A 20,786-nucleotide genomic window follows, 5' to 3' on the forward strand; every position below is an offset into this window, starting at 1 on the left:
CGTCGCCCCACCACCCACCCGCGAGGGCCACAGCGCCGAGGGACCCCTGGAGCCACCTGAGACTCACCGGCGCCGATACCTTCCTGTCCAGCCCGCTCCCACCCAGCCGCGGACCAGACTGCAGGCACGGCGGGGCTCCCGGCCGGGCACGCCCAGTGCTGGGCTCTAGGGGTGAGGGGCCTGGGACGTGGCCCCCCCCTTGCTGTATATAGTTTGACTGGTTTTTTTTGGTGCCCCCGTTTGCCCCGTCCCCCCCATGTAAATAGTTCTGCCCGTTCTCCTCCCTGCTTTTATTTTTTGTTGATGGCGCACACTTGTTTGCTTTGTTGTTGTATTGTTTTATTTGTGCACATCTTGCTTTGGTTGAACGTTTGTCCCTCCTTTTTGGTTTGTGTTTCACATATTTATTTATTTACATACCAAAAAAAAAAGTTTCGGAAAGACAAAAAAAAAGTTTACGTTCAGCCACAAGTTCGTGCTGTCATTTGTCCAGGACAAGTGGGGCGGGGGGGCGGTGGGGTGCTCCATGGTGTGGGCGTTGGGGCAGGAGTGTGGGGGAGGAAGGGGCGGGCAGTAGGGGGCCTGGGCAGAGTTCACCCCGCGGCCTGTTGGTCGAAGTGGGCCCGCAGGGCCTCCCGGACCCGGGTCCCCTCTGGGTCCACCTGCTGACTGGGGGCAGCAGGTGGCTGCACGTGTGCCCTGCCGGCCTCCACGGCCCAGCCCTACAGAAAGGTCTCCCCCTTGCTCTCCACAAGGTTGTGCAGAGCGCAGCAGGCACCCACAATCTGGGGGATGTTGTTGGGGCCCGCATCCAGGCGGGTCAGGAGACATCACCAGCGTCCCTTGAGGTGGCCAAATGAGTGCTCCACCACCTGGCGCGCACGGTTCAGGCGGTCGTTGAAGTGCTCCTGGCTAGCGGAGAGATGGCCCGTGTAAGGGTGCATGAGCCACGGCCGGAGGGGGTAGGCCGCATCTGCGATGACGCAGAAGGGCATGGTGGTGTCCCCCAGAGGGATCTCCCACTGGGGGATGTAGGTCCCCGCCTCCAGCCGACGGCACAGGCCCGAGTTCCGAAAAACCCGGGCGTCGTGGGTGCTGCCAGGCCAGCCCACGTAAATGTCCTGGAAACGTCCCTGGCTGTCCACCAAGGCCTGCAGGACGACAGAATGGTAGCCCTTCCGATTGAGGTATCGTCCTCCACTGTGCTGCGGGGCGCGGATGGGGATGTGAGTCCCATCCAGAGCCCCGAAGCAGTTGGGGAAGCCCAGGGTGGCAAAGGCGGCGACAGTGGCATGTGGGTCCCCCAGCCTCACGAGCCTGTGCAGGAGCATGGCGTTGATGGCACGCACGACCTGCAGAGAAAGCACATGGGACAGCCCCAATGAGGGGTGAGCAGGGTGTGCGTGGCCCTGCCCTGCCCTGGTCCCCCTGCCCTGCCCTGGCCTCCCCCTGTGGGTTCTCTTACCTCCATGAAGACAGCCCCGACGGTGGCCTTTCCGACACCAAACTGCTGCCCCACGGATCGGTAGCTGTCCGGAGTGGCCAGCTTCCAGACAGCAATGCCGACCCGTTTCTCCACAGGGAGGGCACGCCGCATGGCAGTGTCCCGGTGCCTGAGTGCGGGGATGAGCCACTGGCACAGCTCCAGGAATGTCTGCTGGGTCATCCTGAAGTTCCTGAGCCAGTGGTCGTCGTCCCACTCCCCAAGCACCAGCCGCTCCCACCAGTCGGTGCTGGTGGGGTAGCTCCACAGCTGCCGGGGTGTGAGGCGAGGGGTGGAGCGGGGTGCTGCAGGGGTAGGGGTTGAGCCCTGCTGCCCTGGGGGCATCTCCTCCCCTGGGGCAAGGAGGTACTCAGCTGCCTCCCACATGGCATGGGCCAGGGCAAGCCCTGCTCCTGCCGGGAGGGCTGGGTGGACCTCTAGCTGCTGCTGCTGCTGCTGGGGGTCCATGACTGCGGCGCCCGGGGTCTGTGTGCCTATGGCTCCTCAGACCGCGTGCTGTGCAGGCTGAGTGTATGTGGGAGGGGCCCTTTAAGGGAGCAGCTAGCTGTTGCCCTGGAAGCGCTAGTCCGCCCGTTGACCCTGTCTGCAGCTGTGCCTGGCATCCCTATTTCGATGTGTGCTACTTTGACATGTAGACGTTCCCTCGCTGCGCCTATTTCGACGTTGGGCTGAGCAACGTCGAAGTTGAACATCGACGTTGCCGGCCCTGGAGGACGTGTAGACGTTATTCATCGAAATAGCCTATTTCGATGTCGCAACATCGAAATAAGCTATTTCGATGTAGGCTTCACGTGTAGACGTAGCCATTGACATGTAGGTACAGTATTTCTATGCCAGTTCATTTATTTGATAATAAGAGGGTAGAAAGTTAGCAAGTTTTCAGTAGCAGTCTTCTATGATCTTTTTGCCTGGTTTTGCTAGTAGTTTTTAAGTAAGGTGTAATTTGGTGGTATGCAAAACAAATCTGACTTGTGAAAGGGGCACAATAATCCGGAGATGTTGAATGGCATTTTTTCTAGGCCTCAGATTACTTTAGGGGTACACGAGAGAAGTCTGGGGGGTACTTTAAAGTGATACTTTATTTGAAAAAAAAAAAAAAAGGTTGAGAGACACTGAGACATACCCATAGTGAGACCTGTAACACACTCAGTTGGTTGCATTCTGTTTTCAGTGTAGCAATTGGATGATATTCAACAGGCCTCATTGAGTAGCCTGGTGACATTCTGCTAGGATTGTGATAGAGCAAGTATGCATTCACTGTGCTCCCAGAAGACAATCTGTCCCTATGCTCTTCCTGGGCAGGTTGGCTCCATAATACTCCCAATGGTAGCTACTGTCTCCTTTAAGTGCAGGTACCCTTGCAGGTTAGATATGGTGTCCCATTCTTTCTTACAAACCAAGAAAGTCATAGAGGTGAAGGAGAACCAAGAATAAAAATTGGGTCTCCTGGAGTTTCAGCCACCAAATTGCACTCCCTATTGTAAGATTGCAAGGTCTGAGTAACAAATTTCTATAGCCACAGAATAACTGTGAATATTGGAATGCATTAATAAAATGAACACAAAACAGCAACAAACTGAAGACAAACAGTACAGAAATCAGGAAGAGGAAAATGAAAACAGCTCTGAAGCATTTAAGGAATGTCTCAAAACATTTTCAAAGTTAGTTCCTATCAGAACAACACATTTTTGTCTCATCTGCTAACAGTGAGCAGTTTTACACTGGCCAAGACTTTACTGCCTTTCATTTTAAACCCAAAAGAGATTTGCTAGGGATGTAGATGGAGGGCATAGGGTTTCTAAGTTGCTTTGCAATCTTTCTTCAAAATACAGAAGTAGTTCAGGAGAGCCAACAGACTCAGTGAGCCCTTGGGCGAGGTTGTGGGGGGGTGTCTCCATGTTCCCAGAAGGGGTAGGGCCTTGGAAGCGTAATCCCCAGAGGCATTGAGACCACATATAAGTGAGAGAGAAGTCTCTGCTCTATAGCCTTGGCCCAGATCCTGTTGGCTGTTAGCTCATGGTAGCATGCAAGGCTTTAGTCCCTCTGGTTGTAAGTTCAGTCTCTCATGCTGGCCGCCTATGTCTGTCAGAATCCCAGCTGGGAGGTGTGGGGGTAGCTAGCTCCCAGCACCTCATGATGCACACCATACCATGATCCCCATTGCTGTGCAGTGCACTGGTGGTGATTTAAAAGGTCTATGGCTTTGGCCACTTCCACTCTTGTGATAGAGGCAGCTGGGAGCCCCAGGCCCTTGTGAGTTACTGGACCCAGGGCAAACACCCTTCCCCCACCTCCCAGTAGTGGGCCTGAAGTAGTTAGTGTTGTTGGGTCTCATTTTTACAATGGAGTGGGAAGAAGAGTAATTTGATCCAATAAAATTGAATAATTTCACTGTGAAACTACAATAAGTCAAAGGAAAATGTGGCCCATTGGTGTAAATAAAAAAGGTACATTTTGATGCTGTTGACTAACATCACCTAGACCTACACTGAGACAGCCAAACAGCCTCAAGGAACACCAAACAGTAGTGACTTTAAAGCTGTGCCCAGTTGGTCAGGATTTGAACCTACAACCTGTTGTTTAGTAGGTACCAAATCCTGAATGGGCTACTCCTCCACTACAAGTCACCTGTATTGTAAGGCAGCAGCCTTCTGGGAAATCTTCACCCTGGTTATCTCTGATACCTACTTTGATATAATGACTTGATCACAAACTATTTTTGTACCAGCCCCACATCGAAGTAGGAAATGGGCTGCGGTCCCTATACTAACAAAAGCACTGAATAGGCTCTTGATGAGAATGAATGAAATACTTTATGAAGTCTGCACATCGTTATGCAATCCTTTGGGCATGGTCAACACACAGGGGCATGAATTCTTAAACTGCTGAAGTTATCACCTCACCAACGAGTTCACCATGCTTTATTTGTGTCTGCACTTGTTGGGATTTTCAAGAGTGATGTTGGATTCAACTATGATAGCCGGTGGCTGGGTAATGTGCGGTGAGGTACCAACTATGCCCTTGTTACCATCCGAGTCTTTAACTGCTAGAGCACAGGGCTCCTTCGCAGCAGGCAGCCTGGGCAAGGGTGATGGATGCCCCAGGGTCCTAAACACCCGAGTCTTTTACTGCTAGAGCAGGGAGCTCCTTTGCAGCGGGCAGCCAGGATTGACTGACGGGCGCCCCAGGAGTCTGCCCTGTGGAGGCGGCACGACTCTGCGCTAGGCTTTTAGCACTCTCACCTACGGCCAGGCTGTGGTAACCAAACGGTTAAAGTTCTTTTGATTGTGCCGGCTGTGTGGCAGTGACAGAGGGTAACAGCAGGCAGGCTTAGATCTTAACTAGTTACAAGTTTATTAAGCTACAGTTATAAGCATGCGGTTACAAAAGGCTATTGTCTACTTCTTATATGCTAGCAAAGTGCAGGGGTTAACAGGTTACGTTACAATCCAATACAACGACATCTTAATACAACGACATCAACCTATAGAGCTCTAATTCTTTAATTGTGTACACCAAAAGGAGACCTTAATGTGGGTACATCTTACCCTCCTTGCATCTCTCGATACCAGCGTAGCCAAGCCAGGATCGGTCACTCAATTCCACGGAAAGACGAATACGAGGTTGGGCATCCCCAGTTGCGGACCTCGGGAGGCAATCCCCTGAGCCAACCAGCAGGTAGTTGGTGGGAATGTACTCAGGGTCAGTGTGCTGTTGGGTCCATCTTTATACCCCTTGGGTCACGTATTCTCTTTCTTATCTATGGTGTCAGATCGTACTGTTCTGTCTTTTGTGATGCCAGTTTTTACAAGGGCAATTCTTACTTAATTTGCACTTGTAAGACAGGAGATAAAGAATTTGGGAGTACAGGACATTCTTTTACAAGGGTGGAGATTTCTCTTCTGGGATAACTGTGTGGGTGCATCACTCCATTAATGCCAGCCAAGGGCAGTTCTCTGAGGCCCTTTATTAACGGTTAGCCTGCTAGCCCTCTATCTGTGTTTTCTGTTTCTCAGGGTCACGATGAGCCAGCACATCTGGGCCCCTTTAGGAAGGCATCAAAGACTGTGCTGTTTAACTGCAGTTCAGTGCCCTGTGCGCGCTGAGGCACCTTAGAGGGGAGGCAAAAGCTGGTCTGTAGTGGGGAGATTTTGTCTGGCTACAAACTACCAACACTTTAAAGGACTTGGTTTTCAGGACAGGACAAAGCACCTGCCCCTTGAAAAGGGTCAGACCCCTTGAAAGCAACTCAGGCAGGACACAAAAAAACCCCACACTGGCCACTTCAGAAAATGCATACATCTTTATTCTCACCTTTTAAAGTATCTTACAAGAAGCCATGTATCCTTAAAACACTTCAAGAAGGGACAAATATCTACCTCTTATTTAAGGCTTCCTCAGTAGAGCTCAGAGCACCTTACAGAGGCAGTCAGTATCAGCCTGTGAGCATCACTCATAAGTGACTGGATCCTTTATTCAGCCTTTTCTTTATCACTTTCTTAACACAAACTTCATTCTTTTCTAGAGCCAAATAGATATGACCTTACCAGGATGCAATATTTATAAACCAGATGGCTGCTTTTCCACACATGCTGAAAGGAGAAATCTGGCAACGAGACAATGTCACAATAACATCCTTACAAGCTGCAAACTGGTTGTAAATCAAGCTGCAAATCAGACCTGCCACTCCAGTGTACATGCAGATGTTGTCAGGTAAATGGCAGAGTGCCAGACAGATGACATTGAAAACCAGGCCTGAATGGAAAGTCTGTGGAAAACTTGTTTGAGGGATCTTCATGTCACCTGTACTATCACATGTGAGGAGGGTTAAAATTGCAGTGGCAAGGAGACCCATTGTGACGTGTAAGATACAACAACAGTAGTGATGTCTGGAACGCAAAAGGATCTGTGTTCTCTTTGGCTAAGTGGTTAACAATTAAGGTGCATGTTTCTGTAGCTTGTATGAATGTCCTGAAACCCCTAGATTTGAAAAGCAGGGCTGCCCCAGGTTCATTCACCATCAGGACCAGAAGTACAGAAGTGCCTGTGGGAAAGAAAAGATTGCCAACAGCAGCTTTGACTTTAATACTCAAATATCCACCTGTGGTTGAATTTCAGTTGAAATATATTGTTAGTATAGTTGGTTTAATAATTATATTAAAGATATAATTAAATTGATGCTACTCTTAATCATGGTACTGGTTCCACCTCTGAAAACCAGCACTTTCTGGTCAGACCAAGGATGCTACTGGACCAGAGAACATGGGTGTGGAAGGAGGTGCCAGCCCATAACAGCAAGGGACCAGGAGTAGAGCCCCAGTGGGAGCAGCAAGAGGCTGCGGCTGGAGCCTGGCAGGGCTAGAGCTCCACAGCAGAGGGGGACCAGGCCAAAGCCTCTCTACTGGGCCAGGGCCGGGCTGGAGCCACTTGCAGCCTAGGGGAGCAAGGGCCCGGGCTGGAGCCGGGCTCAGAGCCCCCATGAGTCCCACAGGGGCTGAAGCTGGAGCTGGAACTCCACAGGGACAGGGTCTGGAGGCCCACCCAGCTGTGTGATGACTGGAGCCAAGGTTTGAGTCCCATGGGGGCTGAGGATGGAGCCAGAGCTCTGCAGAGGTAGGGGTCAGAGCTTTATGGCAGCCCTGCGACAGCACAGGTTGGGACAGCATGGACCCAAGGCCCAAGCTGGAGCCCCACAGCAGGCCTGGGCCACCCAGGGCACAGCGGGTGGACACGGGTGTATGGGTGAGTTTGGGGGTAGCCAAAGCAGGTGCTCGGGGTTGGTGGCAGTGGACCTCCCGCGGTCCAGCAAATTCACTCATTCAGGACCAGTCATGGAGGTGCAATGGATATATTCCTTACCCTGTACCAGTAAAGTACCTTTCAACCAATACTACTACATCCACACTGGGGGAGGCACTAGTTTACTTATCAGTTTTAATCTGGTACAACTAAATCAGTTCTGAACCCCCACTCCAAAACAAAAACCAAACAAACCCTGTGTAGACAAGGCCTTAGTCTTGAAATAAGGTCTTCCTCAAGTCACCCTGAAGAGGTGATGGCAGGAACATCCAGTTATGTTCACCCTTGGACACAGGTTATCCAGAATTTCAGCCACCCTGTGCACATTCCACAAATAAAGCTGGTGCATGGAAGTGGATGAGACAATGTCCCCTCTAATGTTTTCCCTCCATGTGTGGAACACATTTTTATGTGCACTGAGGCATATCCAAAGCGGCACTACCAGTAGCACAAACCTTAGCTTTGGCACTCTGCTAATCGGGTGAGCGGCATGTGAATCGCTCGTGTGTGACTGCACGAGTGCACAGCTTACAGGGAACACTAGGATGGGCTAATCATGTGCAATCACATGGCACTAGAGTACTGGCTGGCCCACTCACTGTCCTTCTCCAGACTGCCATATGTTTGATTTCTGCAGAGAGAGTCAAAGAAGATCCCTGCTGTCTTATGTTCATTGTAGGCTGTTATTCGTGCAGGCTTCACATATAAAACAAAACCTAAAACCCCAGCACTGAACGCTCAAGTCTGGGGGCATATAAAGCCCATAAGAAAGGAGTCCTCCTCTTGCAGACCTACAAGGCCCCTGTGGTTCATTCCCTTGCTGCCAGCATTTGCAATCCCACGGGAGGTCTAAGAAAATGGGTGGTATATGGGAGGAATAGACAGAATATGGTGGTGTGGGCAGTGGAAGATTCTAGCACCAGAAAAAATATTAAACCTTATGTTTTCTGTGTGGATTGTTCAAATGCTTTAATTTTGGGGCTTTGAGTGAACAGACCCCTTCTCCAGGTATTCATGAATCTAGGAGAGTTATTTGGCCCCTCCTCACTGTAGTATCTACTCTAGTAGTACAAATCGAGGGCACCCCCACATCCACGTCCCCGTTCACCAACTTCATGCCAGATATCTGTCTTGTGACCTCCCCTCACCGTCAGCCCCGATCCAGGGCTCAAATCAAGGCATATTTACAAATATTTAAACCTCTAGTCCATGTGCATGTGAGGACAGCTCTGGCCACAAATGGCCTTAGCTGTATCCACAGGTAACACATACACATGGGCACACACACACACACACACACAGGTATGGGAGACAAGAGACACAAAACACTGCATCCTGTTACATTAAGGAATACACTTATTGTTTCTTCACTTTAGTCCAACACAAAGTCAAAAATGAGGCCTCCACCCAGGCCAAAACAAAAGCTTAAAGAAGCCTTTGCTTACCTAGCAAGTGTAGAGTTCATTCTGAACCTAGTGATTGCTTTCACTTCCTCTCAGAGTTCCCCCCTCAACTTCCTGTGCCTTCTATTGATAGCCCTGCCCTAATGACCCACTAGTAGATCCCCTTCGTGTATAGCGGTGGTGTTGAGAGCCAAGTGAATCAAAGAGTAAACCCTGTATATAATGGAAAACACTTCCCGCCAGAGAGTGCCGCAGTGCCCCCCATACTCCTATAGATCGAGCCTCCCAAATCTGGAGTTCTTTCATCCAGCAGCATCCATAATCCGGCATGATTTTAGTTAGCTGGATGTCCACTTATCATGGGTGTGGCTGAGTTTCCCACAGTCCCATAAATTTTGTTTTCAGCCACCAGTCCTAACTTTCAGTGTTCTGTGCTGTTATTTAGCTGTAATTTACCCCTAAATATCTTCTAAGAGCCCAGTAAACAATCAGAGTGTTGGTAATGCTGCTAGACAATATAGACCTCATGTAGTCCAGCAACTTCTCTTGTTTGGCACCAGTCAGATCCCAAGGGTGCCTGAATAAAAAGGTTCAATATGTAGTTCCACCACCTACACTGGTTAGGCGTTCATCGGAGAAAGCTGTTTATAGTACATATCTTTGCAATAACTTCCTCTCTATCACAATCTCCCCTCCCACCTGAACAAAAAACACTAAACTGCATTTCTCAATGAGGCCAGTAAAACAAATCTGGAGTTTGTAGAGCATGACCTTTTTGAGTAGTAAAGCCCCTCTTAAAACAGGAATATTTTCAACCAGTCAAATATAATGACATTCTCAAACACCACAAATGTAAGTGACTTTTCTGAATTTTGTTTTCAAACTTCCTAGAACATTTCTGCCCTGGTAAAAAGAGGTGGCCGACAAATTCTCTTGCAGGGGGTGGGGCAGGAGGAGACTGACTGAAAATTGAAAAATAGGAAATGAACTTCAACCATAGTTATGGAGCAGTATGTATATGTAGTATATAGTAATGCTATATTAAATAAAATAAAGGCTTCAGTGTGTTAACTTGACAAACTTTCTTCTGTCAATCAGAGTGGAGTTGCTGTTATCATCCAAGATTAAAACTGGATAGGTGAAAATTGATACTTCAGCTACTAGTTGAAGAATACTAAGCAGTGTAAGAAGGGATGGAGGAAATGAAAGAAAAAGGGACAGTTTTATTCTCTCTTAGCTATGAGATAAATTTGAATTTAAGGCAGTTAATTTGCTATTAAAACATCACTGTCTTCACTGTAAATACCATTCGTTCAAATTAGGGAGCACTAATATCGATATCATATTGTTGGAACCGGATGGGTGTAGCTTCAAGTTTGAATTTAAAAGTTCAAATAAAGGCCAGTGTGGAAGCAGCATGTCTAAAAATCAAATTTATTAGCCTCCAGAAGTGTCCCATATGTATCCCACAAAGCTATGCATTTACCCGCCAGGTATGGCCACTTCCTTCTCTGCTGCTCTTCAGGGCTACGTCTACACGTGAAGCCAACATCGAAATAGCTTATTTCGATGTAGCAACATCGAAATAGGCTATTTCGATGAATAACGTCTACACGTCCTCCAGGGCTGGCAACGTCGATGTTCAACTTTGACGTTGCGCGGCACCACATCGAAATAGGCGCTGCGAGGGTACGTCTACACGCCAAAGTAGCACACATCGAAATAAGGGTGCTAGGCACAGCTGCAGACAGGGTCACAGGGCGGACTCAACAGCAAGCCGCTCCCTTAAAGGGCCCCTCCCAGACACAGTTGCACTAAACAACACAAGATACACAGAGCTGACAACTGGTTGCAGACCCTGTGCCTGCAGCATGGATCCTCAGCTGCCGCAGAAGCAGCCAGAAGCCCTGGGCTAAGGGCTGCTGTCCACGGTGACCATAGAGCCCCGCAGGGGCTGGAGAGAGAGCATCTCTCAACCCCCCAGCTGATGGCCGCCATGGAGGACCCAGCAATTTCGACGTTGCGGGACGCGGATCGTCTACACGGTCCCTACTTTGACGTTGAACGTCGAAGTAGGGCGCTATTCCGATCCCCTCATGAGGTTAGCGACTTCGACGTCTCGCCGCCTAACGTCGAAGTTAACTTCGAAATAGCGCCCGACGCGTGTAGCCGCGACGGGCGCTATTTCGAAGTTAGTGCCGCTACTTCGAAGTAGCGTGCACGTGTAGACACAGCTCAGGTGTGCAGAAGGAGGTTGTAGGGAGCCTGTAAATTTGAATTCATGAACAACCAGGACTGGAAATATAAAGGGTGCTCATAATGAAAAATTTCTTTTACCCATCACATCACACCGCATTGGTAGCCATCGCATCAGTAGCCATGTCCTTCAATCATGAGTACTCATGGTAGTGATCAGCCTAGTAGTTCTCAGAGACAGAAGACAGCTCCAGCATGGAGCCATCAGGAGATTATGGATCTTCTTGCAGTCTGGGGAGAGGAATCAGTGGCGAGCAGACCTCGTGTGTCCATGAGAAATGCGAACATGTATGAAATGATCTTGCAGGTGATGATTGCCAGAGGTTACTCCCAGGGCTCTATGCAATGCTGGGTGTAGGTGAAAGCATGCTGGCAGGCCTATCACAGAGTCCAGGAAGCCAACCGGTGGTCTGGGTTATCTCTACAGATCTGTGCTACTATGAACAGCTGCACATACTTCTTGTGGGGGGACCCCACCACATTGCCCACTCTTTATTACAACAGCTGGGGAGGTCCTGGTCTGGAGTCCAGTGTGAGCTGAGAGGAGCTGGAGGGCCAGGAAGAAGAGGCCAATGAAGAGGAGGATGGGGGCAACCAGGAGGGTGGAGAGGAAGTTCTTCCCGACATCCTGGAGCTCTTCACCCTAGAGCTGTAACTGCTCCCACCCATGCAGGTCCCCCCATGCCAGTCCCTGTGCCCTCAGGACCAAGCTGTTCCAGTATGGGTTTTCTATGGATCTGTGCTCCCCAGAACAGGGTGTTAATACTTCTGGGGATGGAGCACTTATCCTTTTTGGAGCTCTTGTCGAAGGCATCATCCAAGCACTCTTGTATTTTTTGCACCAGGTTTTTGGGCGGGCCTGACTACTTGCAGCTTCCATAGTAGCACACCTTGCCATGCCAGGCAACCAAGTAGCAATCTGGTGCCATGGTGCCACACAGCATTTTAGCAAATTTTCCAGGCTTATGGTCACTCAGGATGAGCAGCTCTTCTTTGTCGATATCTGTTAGTTTTAGGAGGGTGATGTCTTCTTTGGCAACCTAAAGAAGCACAGGATTTTGGATTGCATTTTTTTTTGCAATGCTTTCTGCCCTTTCACATTTCCCTGGAGTGCATTGCCGCACTACATGGAGTGCATGTGCTCCATCTCTTCTCGTCTGTGCAGCTGGCAGGCTTTCCAGGCCTTCCTCCCCCCGCCCCCCGCATTTCATTTCCCCTTTGCATTTATTTTTCAATTTACAGGGCTCCCTCCACACCCATATGGCTTGAATCAAACCCTTCCCCACCCTTCCCCCTCACCATGTGGCTGCTGGGCTCCGTGGACCCTGCTACCACAAACCAGCAGGTGCAGCACAGGTGGGTTTGCCTTTTTTTACGTGGCCTTTTTTCCCTGATGAGGGCTACTCCAGTGACCGCCAAGAAACATTTTTACCCAACCCAGCAGACAGCTTGGAATCCCTCCCCAACAGCTTTTCTTTTCAATTTACAGGGATCCTCCACACCCAGCTGTCCATGAGGCTGGATTTGAACCCTTCCCCCTCACCATGCAGCTGCCAGTCTCTGCTGGCCTTGCTTTATGTGGAGGATGTCTCCAGGAATGGCTGAAAAAAGTTTTCCCACTTGCTCCAGGACACCGGACAGAGTCCCCTTCTTTGCGCCCCCCCCCACCTCTTGCCATGTCCATAATTAAATGTTCTGTGTAAATGTTGGCTTGTGAAATGCACGCTTTGCATCCCATCCTTAAGAAGTCTTAAGTGGCCTTACAAAAAGAAACTTTCCCTGATAGTAGAGACAGAGACCCATTCATTCCATGGGTAAGGGCTCAGTGTGAATTGTAACTCAGTTCTGACCTTCACTTTCCAGCTGTTATGCCCAGCGTGGGAGACCGGGTGAGGAAGTGCAAAAGGTCCAAGCAGGATCTGACCCTGCAGCACATGGAGTGGTCTGAAACAGAAACCAGTGACATGAAAAGAGAGACAGTATGGTGGTGGCAGAGTACCACACAGCAGCGTCAGAGTATACTTAACTTCCAGACACAGCAGGTGACAAACCAGAGGGAGGACGTGGCAAAGCTGATAACAGTAGTGAGCGACCAAATGAAGGTCCTCTATGCTGGAGCTCCAAGGAGGCTCCCAGTGTAGCAGTTGGGAGTCTCCTGAAGACACATCACCCACGCCCCCCCATCATTGCAGTCCCTGAACACAGGAATGGTGGGCAAGCACAGCCTGCTGCTAGAGCCCCAAGGCCTCCAGCCCCAAGGCCCACTGCAAAAGGCTATTCCACCACCTTTGACTATAGTTCTTTTCCCTGCTGCTTACACCTCTCCTCCCCTGAAAATAAATGTATTCTTTTGAGCTTGGTGTGATTTTTTGGCATGCACGAGTGGCAGGGTGCACAAATCATTGCAGGGAACCGGGTGGGTATGGAAAAGGTCAATAACACAGCCGCCCACCACTATGCCAAGGTCTGCAGAGGCACCCAGGAGAGGGTGGAGAGGGCTGCTAACACAGCTGCCCTTTTTTAAGGAAAATAACCCTCCCTTCACATCCATTCTTTTGCCTGCAGCTTTAACCCCCTCCCACCAAGTAAAATGAATTGTATAAGACACAGTCTGATTTATTGGTTCACAGTTGGTGGGGGAACACAAATCAGGTTGGTGAGTGGGGGTTGGTTATTATTACAACGGAGAAATACATAACTATCATGTGCACGGCAGATCATTCATGAAGCTATTTTTTAAAGCGTCCCTGATTGCTGCTGCCTCTGCATGGTTATTGGTGAATGGCCGTATAGGCAGCTGTGAGTAAGCCCTGCTTATGTCCTCAGACTCAATATTCTAGATGTTCAGGAACTTCTCCCACCTGGATTCACAAATGAAATGTTATGCAAAATAACACACACTGTAATCATGGTGGGGACATTAGTTTCATAAATGTCCAAATGGGTCAATAGGTATATGATACTTGCTTTTAAATGGCTAATGGTGCATTCAGCTGCCATTCTTTACTTGCTGAGTCTTTGACTGAAGTTTTCCTTGATGCAGTCCAGGGCTCCTGTGTAGGGTTTCATAAGCCAAGGGAGCAGAGGGTAAGCAGTGTCGCTCAATATTACAATAGGCATCTCCGCATCGCCAATCTTGATTTTCCGGTCTGGGAAAAAGTCCCATCTATGAACTTTCTGTACAGACCAGAGTTTCTGAAGATGCAGGCAACATGAGCCTTCCCCAGCCATCCCACATTGATGTTGGTGAAAAAACTTTTGTGATCTACCAATGCTTGCAAAACCATGGAGGAGTACCCCTTTCTGTTTATATACTCAGGGGCCAGGTGGGTTGGGGCCATGATGGGGATGTGCAGGCCACCTACTGCCTGACTACAGTTAGGAAACCCCTCACCAGCAAAGACATCCACTATGGCCTGTACATCTCCCAGGGTCATGGTCTTCCTGAGCAGATGCCAAGAGATTGCATGGCCCACCTCCATCACCATGGACCCTACTGTCGATCTGCCCACTCCAAATTGATTTGCCACTCACTGGTAACAGTCAGGAGTTGAAAAACTTCCAAAGAGTGATTGCCACTCACTTCTGAACCGTTAAAGCCAGCCTCATTCTTGCATTGCTGCACTTCAAGGCAGGGGTCAGCACATGGCAAACTTCCATAAAAGTGGACTTGAGAATGCAAAAGGTCTGCAGCCACTGCTTGTCATCCCAGCACTCCAAAACAATGTGGCCCCACCAGTGTGTACTGATCTTACAAGTCCAAAACTGCAGAGTCACTGTCAACAATGCACCCAGGGCAGCCAGCAGTTTTGAGTTCTTGGGCCACAATAGAAAGATTTCCTCTTCAAAAATTTCATCGTCATCATCATACTTAACCATCATCACCCTTTTAATCAAAAGAAAAACTGCATGACAGTCCACAAAGTTGCCATAACAGTGTGTGCAAGAACTTGAAGCATTTGAGGATCCATACTTGCACTATCACTGTGATGAAGAAAATGGTGCGATTTCCTGTTTGTTTTTGCACGGTTAGCTGGTACTCTAAATTCTGGGACAGTGCTTTGCATTCTGGGATAGGGAAATCAAACACCCACAAGCAAATGGGGCTAAGGCACTCTGGCATAGGTACCCATGCAGTCGAACTTGGATAAGGCAATGGGGACGTGGTAACTCGACACAGAGAAACGGTGGGTTGAATTTACAGAATGTTTGTAGACACTTAAATTCGAATCTGTAAGAATGAGGCTAAAAATCAGATTTATTAAAAGCTGAATTTATCTTGTGGTGTAGGCATAGCTTTAGACTCTAATGAATGGGAGCAGTACAGAAAACAGTGCAAAAAACAGTGCAAATCCATTACTACTGTGTGCTCTTTAAAAGTATTTCAGGCACATAAAATTCTATTATTTTCTTACGTATTTGACAGTAAATAAATTCTTGAACTTTGCCATGTGAGCTATCCACTTTCTTTACTACCAGGACAAAAAGAAATCAATCTCTTCGAGAGTTTTTCATTTTTCTATCAGATTTTACACAATAATGTTTGGACTATGGGAGTGAAAAAACACCACGTGTTTCAAAAGTGCCTGGGCAACAGAGATAATGGTTATTTTTCTCCCATAAAGCTCAAAATTGACAGAAGTCACAGAGTTCAGAGAACCGTTGTCCTACTTCCAGGGGCTTTATCTGTGGAGTCAGGAATTCTGACTACAGAGGCCACAGAGAAGATTATCTGCCTGAAGTGTTAATGGCATGCCTTTGACAACATCAAACCTTTAATTTACGAGGTGCCTTATAATGTAAAGACAGAGCATCTAATCTAAGCCCAGCCAATTTTAAAATGAAGATATAGTAATTATGGATACATACAATCTTCATACATCTAGCTACTGAAAGGGAAGGTTTACCAAAAATCGTGCACTGGTGGAACTGTTACTTAGCATATTAATGGAAGCAACACCTCACTGAAATAATTTCAGCCTTTTTATCACTGCATTCTTTACTTGTGAATAAGTGTTTATACTACTCTGGGTTCTGGTTCCCCAAAAGCTGAATGAGACATATAAAAATGTGAATGTCTTACACATTGTTCTCCATTTAGTGTTGCCCATCAACATGTAATGGAAACACTGGTATTTGTGAAAACAGAGTAACTGTCACAGGGACATAATTTTCACAGTTCTGAATTATTCATTGTCTTCAATTTACCTTAGCTTAGCTTCAGGGTGTCGTGTTGCCCTCTGATGGCTGGAGGATAGCATCCTAGTAGTGTAGATAACAGAACAAAAAACAGTCATGTAGCACTTTAAAGACTAGCAAAATAATTTATTAGGTGAGCTTTTGTGGGTCTGTCCCACGAAAGCTCACCTAATAAATTATTTTGCTAGTCTTTAAAGTGCTATTTGACTGTTTTTTGTTTTGATAGTATATAGACTAGCACCGCTCCCTCTCTGTTACTGTAGATAACAGAGTTACTCTTATTCAAGCAGTAAAAAACTTAGGCTAAAGGGCTCTAATTCTGTTCCCACTGCTAACTCACTGAGGAATTAATACACAAATAATAATAATAATAATAATAATACTGAAATGACAACGAGAAGTCTTGTGGCTTCTGATAGGCTAACAGATTTTTTGGAGCATAAATTTTTGTGGGCAAAGTCGTACTTTATCAGATGCTTATGCTCCAGATCTGAGGAAATGGGTCTGTCCCATGGAAGCTCATCACCTAATACATTATTTTGTTAGTCTTTAAAAAGTGTTACAAGACTGCTGGTTTGTTTTGTTAGAATACAGACTAACGCGGCTACCTCTCTGTCACTATCCAAAAAATCTGTTTGTCTATAGGGTGCCACAGGACTTCTCGTTGTTTTTGTAGATACAGACTAACACGGCTACCCCCGATAACGAAATGGTACTTTTCATCTATAAATCCCAAAAGCACTCATCAAAGTACATACTACTTTTTCACTTTACAAGTATACGGGGCAGGGGGTGCTTAATATGACTAAGGCCAGACAGTAAGGCTATGGTTACACTACAGAGCTTTTTTGACAGAAGTCACTGTCAGAAGAGATTTCCTGACAAAACATCTGTCAACAGAGCATGGCCACACACAAAAGCCAACTGAAAGAGCACTCCGGTTTGTTAACAGAGTAGCTGGACTGCCAGGCTGCTCGCTTAACAAAACAGGCACACATAAGCACAGCAGTCCATTGTTCTGGATGCCCTGTCTATTGAGAGAAGACCTCCCAGAGCGTTCACACAGCTTTTTTGTTGACAGAATCTGATGACAGCAGCATTATGTCTCATGGCTGAGAGGTGGAATGCTGCTGGTGAAAGTGCTGAGTTTTGTCAACAATTATCATCATCATCATCATCAATAACCACGGGCTTAGTGCCTGTTGGTGTCTGATGCCTCTCTCACTATTTCCTTCCATCTTTCCCTGTCCAGTGCAGAGTGGATTAGTTTCTGTTGAATAGCTCTGCTTCAATCTACTATATCATCAATCCATTCTCTGTGGGGTCTGCCTCTCCCATTTGAACTGTCCATTATGCCGAATAGCAAGGTCTTGATTTTTCATTCGTCGTTCATTCTGCAAATATGTCCAAATAGTTGTAGCTTCCATTTTATAACCTTCTGCAGCAGGTTCTCTTTTGGCTGTGTCTTCTTATATAATTCATCATTGGTGACCTTCTGCATCCATCCTATTCTCAGAATCTTTCTATAACTACTCCTTTTGAACACCAATATTCTTCTTTTCGAATCTTTTGGTACCACCCATGTCAAACATACATACAACATGCTGCTGAATACACACATTTGCAAGATGATCAGCATTGTTCTTAAACTAATTGTTTAGCTTTTCCAGATCTTGTCTATTGCCTTCAAACTCGCTCTTGCTTTTGCTATTCTAGTCGCTATTTCCTTCTTACAGTCTACATCATACTTTATCTTGCTCCCCAGATACGTGAATTTCTCTACATTTTCTAGTTTAATACCATTGACACTGATCTTCCTTGCTATTTCCTTATCTCCAAATACCATTATTTTTGTTTTATCGAAATTCATAATCAGTCTGTACCATTTCCCTTCTTCATTTAACACCTGCACTGTTTTCGCTAGCTTCTCCTCATCTTCCTCAGTGATAACTATATCATCCACGAACCCCAAGTTGTTAATTCTTTTCCCGTGCACAGATACCCCTTCTACCTCTTCCTTGATTTTGTCCATTGTTCTCTCCAGATGTGCGATGAAGATACTTGGCGATATTGGATCTTCTTGTCTCGTACCTCTACTTGTTTTAAACCAACTTCCCAACTCCCCGCATGTTCTCACCGCTGCCTCCGCATTGTCATTGATATCCTTCAACAACCATGTGAGTCTGCTATCCACTCCGTATGACTCCAACACTGCCCAAGTCACTTTCAGATCTTTACTGTCAAATGCCTTTTGAAAATCGACGAAGCAAGTGTATACGTTCTTGTTTTTTCATCAAGCTTTTTCTGCTGTTGACAAAATGCATTTTGTGCGGGTCTTCCACCAGTCTTGTCAACAAAACTGGGGTTTTGTCAGAAATATTTGCTAGTGTAACTGTAGCCTCTGAGTGGAACTGGGATTAAAACTCAGACCTTTTGAAGTCACCATAACTACTGAAATGTGTTTTCCTAGGTACCTTATGCAGTCCCCAGCCACTCAACATTTTCTTTGTGTCAAATTCTGCAGGTTTGTATATGTATTCAGTGGACTCATGGAGGATTTAAGTCAGTGCAGAATTAGGCCTGATGGAGTTTTTGCTTGAGAAGTGACTGCAGTATTTGTGTCTTTAAGGAGACAAAAAATACTGTTGCCCATGTATACCAAGAACAGTGCACTATACTATTTCATCAAACCAGGGGCTGGTTTTGGTCCTGTTTTGAGTTAACTGCTTGTCAACTGACTTTAGTTAACTTAGCTAATGTATTTGTTGATAACACTTTACAGACATCTATGGTTTACTCTAAAGCACACCATCTGTGGGATGGCTGGACTAACATTTACAAATATTCTAGCTATCTTGGGTTAATTGGCAATCAGCTCAAGTTAAAACTTGAACTGAATCTCTAGTCTAGACACACTCTATCAAGCTTGAACCGGTGTTACACCTCCTTTTGCATCACTTATTATTACCATAAACTATATTGCAACAATACGCAGGAGACCAATCATGCTAAGTATTGTATTAACCTACCGGGTGTGTCTGAACATCAAGTGGGAGGTGTAAACTTCCACCCATGGAGGTATATTCATGCTAGTGTCAAGTGAGTTAATGGACCAAAAAATAGAAATGTAGCTCTGGAGGAGCAAGGGGCTAACCACCTATGTATAAGCCTAGTGTAGCAGATGGGTATGTGAGTAGGGCACCCAGACCCTCTTACTGATCACACCACAGCTGCTCCATGCTAGGTTTTTGTGCTTCTAGTCAGATCAGAACTAGAGCAGGTCTGTCTCCTCATGCTGGAAATTATACCTCCAGTTCGAATTATAGCTGTGCTGGAGAGATGCAGTCCCTGCTCCAGATACTGGTTCTGGGTCTATTTTAGGTTATGCTATTGCCACAATTATCATAACTGCTGAGCACCTCACTGTCTTTAATGTATTTATCCTCACAATGGCTCTGGGGATAACGGCAGTGTCATTTTCTCCATTTTACAGATGAAGAACTGAGGCACAGAGAGGCACAGACTGTATCTAACCTGGAGAGTTATCCCAGGTGACTGGTCCCAGGGTCTGAGCATCCGGGAGGATAACCTAACCTGCTTAATCCCCACCGCAAAGATTTATCCATATTACTGCGGCTTTCCTATTTCTTAACTGAGTCGTGTGTATTGGCAGGGTGAGGGTTATCCCCTGGTTCTCACTGCTGAGACCCTCTATCATTCTTTCCCAACCACTTGTGTCAATTGTGGGAGACCTTGTCTGTCCTTCGGAGGGTGGAAGGGGACCATGGGAACAGCATTGGTGGATGACAAGTACTTGTAGGATTCAGCCTGCATCCTTACTTGAGGGGGGTCCGGCTTCAGAGTTAAAATCAGAGCCTGTGAGCTAACCTTAAGCTCCAGTTAAAGGCACTCCAAACCCCAGTGAGAGGATTTTAGGCATAGATGGTGGGAGAGGTAAAGGCAACACTGGTAAGAGCCTGGGTGAACTGTGCTGTGTGAACAGACCCTAAATGATTTGCTTGAGGCATGCCCGTAGCCCATTGGAAGCCTGTGGCAGTGCTGGAACTTGACTCCTGCTCTCCCATGTCCTCACAGGCATGGTAACTAGCAGCTCAGGCAGTGCTGCAGCACCTTTGGGCTCCCCACCTGGTGCCTGGCATCCCAGTGGCCAGCCCCATGTGCTGTTTGGCTCTGTTGCTGTCGCTGCGTGCCCGTGGGCTCTGCTGCCAGCCCCACATCTGGGGTCCCGGCTGCTGGCCTTGTGCACTGGGGTTTTGCTTCTGGCCTCAGATGGGGGCAGGGGTGGTGGATGGGGGAAGGAGGCTGGATTTCAGCTCCCCCACTCTTAAAAATATTCCAGCATCACTGCATGGCCTGGGATATGTAGGAAATAGAAGATCGAACTAGACAAGGCAATGAGAGGAAAGCAAAGAGATGAATTGCTCATCCAAGGTAATAAAGCAGGTCCCTAACTTAGGAAGGGAGGGAATCCAGGTCTCTTGGCAGCTGGTCCTGGGCCTTTGCTTCTAGCCCACCCTGCCTTGTGTTAAGCATAGTTGGCATTTAAAGAACTTGACTTTACCCTAGTTGTGCCTCAGTAAACAACAACATGATTTCCTGAACAT

At 47.3% G+C, this 20,786-nt stretch overlaps 1 protein-coding gene across 5 annotated transcripts in view; it reads right to left on the reverse strand.

Moving 5' to 3' along the window:
- ADRB1 (adrenoceptor beta 1) overlaps nt 1-20,786 on the reverse strand; it is a 73,483-nt gene that overhangs the window by 40,318 nt on the left and 12,379 nt on the right. The window contains exons 2-3 of one of the 5 annotated variants that reach the window (XR_012646182.1): nt 12,813-12,906; nt 11,044-12,002 (exon numbers count right to left, since the gene is read on the reverse strand). The exons of 2 other annotated variants lie outside the window; for them this stretch is intronic. Coding sequence is in view for 2 of the 3 variants with exons in the window: in XM_074999112.1 (XP_074855213.1) it covers nt 12,829-12,906 (78 nt within the window). In the remaining variant the exon portion in view is untranslated. Of the gene's footprint in view, nt 1-5,812; nt 6,549-10,931; nt 12,003-12,812; nt 12,907-20,786 lie in introns of those variants that run through there. 2 more of the 5 variants (XM_074999112.1, XM_074999113.1) reach the window with 2 other exon arrangements.

Source organism: Carettochelys insculpta, chromosome 7, assembly GCF_033958435.1.
Source record: "Carettochelys insculpta isolate YL-2023 chromosome 7, ASM3395843v1, whole genome shotgun sequence".
NCBI classification, from domain to species: Eukaryota; Metazoa; Chordata; order Testudines; family Carettochelyidae; genus Carettochelys; species Carettochelys insculpta.